The sequence below is a fragment of the Nestor notabilis genome, unplaced genomic scaffold (assembly GCF_000696875.1).
Source record: "Nestor notabilis isolate BGI_N333 unplaced genomic scaffold, ASM69687v1 scaffold33561, whole genome shotgun sequence".
Lineage (NCBI taxonomy): Eukaryota > Metazoa > Chordata > Aves > Psittaciformes > Psittacidae > Nestor > Nestor notabilis.
This window is the reverse complement of record NW_009914826.1, coordinates 6,653-13,694: the sequence shown is the minus strand read 5'-3', so window position 1 is coordinate 13,694 and position 7,042 is coordinate 6,653. Positions and strand designations below refer to the sequence as shown.

Here is a 7,042-nt window from a genome sequence, read left to right as displayed (position 1 = left end):
CGTCCATCACGGCGCGGCTGTTGGAAAACAGCCCCCCAGGTCAGGAAAGGGCAAGGACTGTATGTGAGGGTGGGTGATGGGGAGAGTGGGTGTCCCCCTGGGACTGTGAAGATCCAGCTCCCAGTGTCAGGGCTCACCAGGATGGGGTTGAAGGAAAAATTTAAAAGTAACTGCTTACATTACTTTACAGTATTTGCCTTGGGACTGTGGGCTTGTTGCTGCTGCCCTCACTTAAGAAGGCTGTGTCCCCCCTTTCCAGGCTTCTCTGTCCTCCAGGTGATGGCCACAGACGCAGACAGTGGCCTCAACCAGCAGCTGGATTACCGGATCGAAGGTGGTGGCCAAGACAGGTTCCTGATTGATGCCACCACGGGCGTGATCCGCGTGGCTAACATCAGCATCGACCGGGAGGAGCGGGATGCCTATCGGCTGATGGTGGTGGCTGTGGACCAGGGCACGCCGGCGCTCTCGGGCACCGCCATTGTCAGCCTCTTCATCGATGATGTCAACGACTGCCGTCCTGAATTCGTCAACCCCATCCAGACAGTTAGTGTCCCTGAGTCAGCCGCACCCGGCACCGTAGTGGCCGAGGTGACCGCCGTTGACCGGGACCTCCACCCTCGCCTGGAGTACTACCTGCTAGAGATCGTGGCCCGTGACGACACAGATGCACTAGTGCCTGAACAGCAAGGAGTGTTTGCAGTGGATTTTAGGACAGGTAGGAGAGCGGGAAGGGCAGTGTGGGCAGCGCAGACTCCTCTCCTTGCTTCTGCTTCTTCTTCTCTGCCTGGAGGTAGGTGTCTGAGGCATGGGGAGATGATGCTCCCCTCCTGCCTCCCCACTCCTCTCCTTTGACTGCTCTGTCTCACTCTGTCCTGTCCTCTCTCCCCCGGTCAACTGACTTAACTAACCTGTTTCTTTCCTTTCCGGCTCTCAGCCCACCAGGTTTGTCTCTGTGTCTGTGCTTGTTTCTCTCTCTGTGCCATCTGTCACCTCCCTCCATCTCCCCCATCTCCATGGCAGGCGGCCCCACAGTGGGCTGGGGGCTGCTCAGCCTTGGCAGACCGGATGCGGACACCCTCACTGGGGGACCAGAAGGGGCACTCTGGGTTAGGTGGTGAGCTCTACCCTTGGGGAAGGAGGTCCAGGAGCTCCCCATGTCTGTTTTGGAAGCACAGAGGTGACTCATGAAAGAAAAACGCCCTTGTTGGAAGGGATATAGGACAAGACTCTTAAAGGTGCCTGGATGCTGAGCTAACATAGATGGGATCATTCAGGGCAGCAGCAGCAGTTGCTCCCAAACCCCTTATGTACACAACCCAAACCCTCACCTGCCTGAGGCAGCATGAGAACCTGTTAGCTGGGCAGCACGGAGCAGGCAGGAAGGCAGGAGGTGGAGAAGAGGGGGAAGGAAGTTGTCTCCTCCTGTAGCTATCAAGTGTTTTCCCTATTTAGCCTTTGGGAAGAGGCAGGAGAGCAAGTGCAGCAGAGGGTGCAGCAGTTGGCTCTTACAGACCAGTCTGCTGAGGGTCCTCAGTGTCGGGGTGCAGGCACTGCCTGTGACACCCAGCTTTTTGGGATTCCCAGGAGCTGTGAAGATCAAAAGTCCCCTCAACCGGGAACTGGTGGCCACCTACGAGATCACCATCTCTGTCCATGACAATGCCAGTGAAGTCATCGACCGCTCAGTCAGCGTGCCCAACGGTAAGCATGGGTTCTACCCAGGGAGTGCAGGGCCAGGGCTGGCACAGCCTTTCCCGGGCACCACTGCAGCTTCTAGGTAGCTGGCAGCTCTCTCACCTCCCATTCTGAACAGCAACATTTCTAGTGGTTCCAGACTTGGACCAGCTCCCATCAGCTTTGGGTTCTCCTATGAGCCCTCCTTTAGTGAATGGCCCTGACATCGCAGGGCTGCACTGGGGATGAAGAAGGCTGTGTGCCCATAACCGTACCATGGGAGACACCCATTTCTTCATTACCATCCCCATTATGTCTTGCCACCCTGCTCCTAGTAAATCCAGGCCTGTATGTGAGAAAGCACACAAAAATCAGGAATAGGTCTGCAGTAGGTATCCCTCAGCCAGATCAGGGCATAGCAGCTTTGCTGAATATTACCATTTTTCTTGATTAACCAGTGCCATTTAGTTTTATGCTTGTATCTTTACCACTTTCCTTTCTCCCATTTTTTCTTCCCTTCTTTTTCTCACTTCCCCTTCCTCTTCTCTTCCCCTGTGGTGTCCACCATGGCCACAGCCAAGCTGACAGTCAATGTCTTGGATGTCAATGACAACACCCCGCGCTTCCGTCCCTTTGGGGTCACCTATTTCACTGAGAAGATCCTGGAGGGAGCCACACAGGGCACCACACTCATATCCATCTCAGCAGTGGACCCGGACAAAGGTGCCAACGGGCAGATCACCTAGGAGCTGCTGACCCTCCCCCCAGAAGGCTATGCCTGCCTCGAAGACCAGTCAGCAGGTCGGTGGCCTGGGGAGGTGAGAGCATGAGGCAGGTCAGTGTCCTGGGGTAGATGTCTCATGTCAGGGTCTGACATCCTCTAGGGAAGGTTGTGGCCAACAAGACGGTGGACTACGAGGAGGTGCAGTGGCTGAACTTCACCATCCGAGCTTCTGACAACGGCTCTCCACGCAGATCCGCTGAGATCCCTGTGTACCTCCAGATAGTGGACATCAATGACAACAATCCCGTTTTCAGCCAGCCATCCTACCAGGTGAGCTGGGATCCCCTGTTCAAGTCCTCACCAGCAGTGCCTGCCAGGTGAGGTCTGGCACAGAGCTGGGGGATTCTCCAGGGACACCTTCTCTTCCCTCTGTCTATGCTTGAACCGTATGAAGAAGATGGTCAACCAACCAGTGTACTCTGTGTGAAACCTTGTTCTGGGCCTAGCTGTGCCCACCCCTGGGTGCCCCGCTATGCCTTTGGTTACTGCCTGCTAAAAGATTAAGTGATGAAACAACCAGTCCTGCCTGCTCCCTTTGCTTGCAGAAAGCTGTCTTTGAGGATGTGCCATTGGGTACAGTCATCCTGAGGGTCAAGGCCACAGATGCAGATTCTGGGCGTTTTGCTCTCATCCAGTACAGCCTGGGAGATGGAGAGGGCAAGTTTGGGATAAACCCCAACACGGTAAGGAGCCAACTGAGGCTGGAACAGAGCGGGGAAAGGGAAGGGAGGCTGATGTGGTCCCACCTTGTTCCTTGCTCCCACACGTCACCTTCTGCCCCTTCTTGAGTATCAGTTCTGCCAGACAAGGCCCACCTGAAGGTCTTTATGTGCTGCAGGGTGACATCTACATCCTGTCAGCCCTGGACCGGGAGAAGAAGGATCACTACACACTGACAGCTGTGGCCAGAGACAACCCTGGGGACATCTCCAGTAACCGTCGGGAAAACTCCGTGCAGGTAGGCTTCTCCTCCCACCACCCCTCATGTGGTGGTCACCCGCAAGAAGGTGTTGGACCTCAGGCTTTCCTCCCCAGCAGGCTAGCTGGTATCTTTGGGAGCAATTAGCTAGAGGGAAGAGCAGGTGACCCCAGGGGCTGTGGGTTGGATGGTGCAAGGGAATTTGTGCTGCAGGGACAGCACGTCAGCAGGAGGGGCAGGGGAGGGTGGTGCTATTGTCTGTAAGTGCTCCGGGATGAATGGGTGCCCCAGCCACAGCAGCCCCCATTGTTGGAGGCAGGAATTCAGCTAGCAGAGCTAAACAAATAGCAGGAAGGGCACCACAGTCCGGCAGCAGAGCCTTGGGTCACAGAAGGGGTACGGCCTCCAGGGCTTGCCTATCCGTCTCCAGCCTCATGTCACTCAGCTGGCTGCGCTTTGTCGAAGGTGCTGATCACAGTCCTGGACATCAATGACTTCAGGCCCCAGTTCAGCAAGAGCCAGTTCAGCACCAGCGTCTATGAGAATGAGCCAGCAGGGACATCGGTGATCACCATGACTGCCACAGATCTGGATGAAGGGGATAACGGCATCGTGACCTACAGCATCGAGGGCCCTGGAGCTGGTAGGTGCTGGTGGTGGGGTACTCCTCCCCAGGAAGAAGGGTTATGATGAACAGCAGTTGGAGGAGACATAGGGACCAAGCCCACACCCTTGTATACTGCAGCTGTTTTGAAGTGAGGTTGTGCATGCACTCCCAGGAGAAAAACTGAAAGTGTGGAGCTTTCGGTACTCCTCCACAGTTCCCAGTTCCTCATGGTGCAGCATGTTACGGCTTCACCTTCCTTCGTGCTGCAGCCCAGCCTTGGCTTATCCTCTCATCTTCCCCAGCACAGCAGCACTTTCTCTGTACACAATTGTGTCTTGGAGCAAACTCACTGCACAGTTTAGAGGAAAACTGAAAGGGCTAGAAGGTTGTGGGTGGGTAGCGATAGTGCCTGAAATGCAGTATATCTCTGCACACTGAGGAGTGATGAGAACCGGGCAAAAGCCAGCATAAATGTAGACGGGAATGACAGAACATTCACTTTCCTGAGATGCGTAGGCTCCTCTGACCACTGCCTGAGCAAGAGCGAAACACAGCTAGGGGTGGTCTGACAGCAGGGCCCTTGGCACTGACCAGTGTCAGGGATGCTCTGAAAACCTGATACCATCCACAACCCTGGCCTCAGGTGGCCAGCTCTGCTCCATCACCCCTTGATAGGGATCTCCCAACAGTAAGAGGTGTGCTTCAGCTGGTATACTGGTTTATGACTATGATTTATCTGGTGCAAAGTGTCCTGAGCCGGAGATGTGGTGGTTTTTTCCCCCAGAGGCTTTTAAGATCAATAAAGACTCTGGGCTTGTCACATCCCGGCGGCGCTTGAAGTCCTATGAGAGGTTCAACCTGACCGTGGTGGCCACGGACAAGGGGCATCCTCCTCTCTGGGGGACTACCATGCTCCACATTGAGGTCATCGACATCAATGACAACCGCCCCGTCTTTGTCCGCCCGCCCAATGGCACCATCCTGCACATAAAGGAGGTAAATCCCTCGAGAGGGAGAGGAGGTTATGGCATGACAAGACCATTCCCAGGAGTGCTCCTGTCTACCAGTGGCAAAATCCAACCTCCATCTCCGCAAGAACAAGACCTTGATTTAACATGTCCCAAGAAGTTTTGGGTCATGGGGCTGGACAGTCAGCAACAGCCCCTCTCCATACGTGCGAGCAGGGATGCTGGGGCAGCTCTGGGAAACAGAAACCCTAGCAGCACACAGATTAGGTAAACAGCTGGTCATTGCAGGCCAAGCCTGTTTATAACCAAGGGCCAAAAAGCTGACATTTAAGATGTTTATCCCTTCTGGGAAGCCAGGCTTGGCTCAGCAAGTCCCCAGCACATACAAAGAGCAGCCACCATGCCAAAGGGAATCATGATTTCATGTTGCCAGCCCCCAGTTGGATTTCGGCAGTGGGAGCCTGCTGACCCTGACACAAGAGGGTTTGGAGGGTCAGGGGGAGCAGGGGACTCACATGCAATGCTGGGACTGAAGGGGTGCATGTGTGCAAACAGGAAATCCCCCTGCGGTCCAACGTCTACGAGGTCTATGCCACGGACGAAGATGAGGGCCTCAATGGAGAGGTGCTCTACAACCTGCTGAAGACCGGGGCAGGGAACAAAGACTGGGAGTATTTCACCATCGACTCAGTCAGCGGGCTGATCCAGACGGCCATGCGGCTGGACAGGGAGAAGCAGGCAGTGTACAACGTGAGCCAGGCGGCAGCACAACCACAGGGTGGCTGGGGACGTCCTCAAGGCTGTGGGTCTGGTGTGGGGCTGACGGGATGCAAGTGATGTGATGGGGATGGGGTCAGCTGCTGCAGTTGTGAAAATGCCACAACTTAGCAGGAACTGGGTGGTTATCAATTGCCATCAGGAAGTTGAATCCTGGTGGGCCAACTCCCAATTCCCTGTTAATTCCCCCCAGAATCCTCCACCCTGAAGCTGTTCTCACTGTCCCTGCCTCAGCAGTGTCTCCTGGCCCACATGGTTTTGCCCAGGATCGCCCTTTTGCCTCTCTCCACAGCTGATCATCGTGGCCTGTGACCAGGGCCAGCCAGCCTACGAGACCATGCAGCCCCTCCAGGTTGCACTTGATGACATCGACGACAATGAGCCCATCTTCCTCAGGCCCCCTGTAAGGTGCCAGGATGGAGGGGTTGGGACACAGAGGATGTGGGGATGGGGATGCCAGCGAGCATATGTGATGGAGCATGCACTGCTGGGCATCATCATGGTGGGGAGCAGGAGAGGATTTGTCCAATTTTATTTAAAGCCACCACAATTCTCATAACCCTCCCTTCTCCTTTGGTGTCTGGTAGAGGGACAGTCCCCAATACCAGGTGCTCTCCGTCCCCGAGCACTCACGGCCAGGCACTGTGGTGGGGAACGTCACCGGGGCGGTGGATGCAGATGAGGGCTCCAACGCCATTGTCTACTACTTCATAGCAGGTGGGTGCCAAGCAGGGAGGGGATGGGCAGCTCTTCATCTCCTTGCATAGCCTTCACCAAGGGTTTCCGTCATTTCCATCATCTCCTTGTTGCCTTTCTGCCCTGGTCAGTGGGTGAGGTGGCATTTCGGAAATGCCGAGCCCAAAGGGGACTAACTGGGTATCTCTTTCGGCACTCAGATGGGAACCAGGAAAACAACTTCCAGCTGAGCCGAGAGGGGAAACTGAAGGTCTTGCAAGACCTGGACCGGGAGAAGGAGCCATACTACTCCATCATCGTCAAAGCATCCAGCCAGAGGAACTGGACCCCTCCCCAAGGCCAGCAGGCAGGCAGAGCCCAGCCCTGGGACCTCAGCGGGGACCTGACCCTTCAGGAGGTGCGAATTCTCCTGGATGACATCAATGACCAGTCCCCGCAGTTCACGAAGTCAGAGTACACAGCGGGTAAGGGGTGCTGGGATCTGGGGGGGGAACCAGGAGACAGAGATACTCCGGGGAAAATCCAGCCACATGAAGGGGCAGTGAGAGCCAGCCCAGCCCCAGGTCCCTGTCCCGTCTCTCTTTCAAAGGGGTTGCCACCGAGGCCAAGGTGGG

The 7,042-nt window shown here is 55.7% G+C and overlaps 1 protein-coding gene across 1 annotated transcript in view; it reads left to right on the top strand.

The window, feature by feature from the left end:
• Positions 1-7,042, top strand: part of LOC104412969 (cadherin-23-like) — a gene marked incomplete at its 5' end in the record, with an annotated part of 17,841 nt that overhangs the window by 6,436 nt on the left and 4,363 nt on the right. The window contains 13 exon segments of the mRNA XM_010023830.1: positions 260-718; positions 1,588-1,704; positions 2,254-2,478; positions 2,562-2,731; positions 3,007-3,144; positions 3,300-3,419; positions 3,846-4,023; positions 4,772-4,983; positions 5,511-5,705; positions 6,025-6,135; positions 6,320-6,449; positions 6,629-6,892; positions 7,018-7,042. The exon segment at positions 7,018-7,042 is cut by the window's right edge and continues 28 nt beyond it. Coding sequence (XP_010022132.1) covers positions 260-718; positions 1,588-1,704; positions 2,254-2,478; positions 2,562-2,731; positions 3,007-3,144; positions 3,300-3,419; positions 3,846-4,023; positions 4,772-4,983; positions 5,511-5,705; positions 6,025-6,135; positions 6,320-6,449; positions 6,629-6,892; positions 7,018-7,042 — 2,344 coding nt within the window.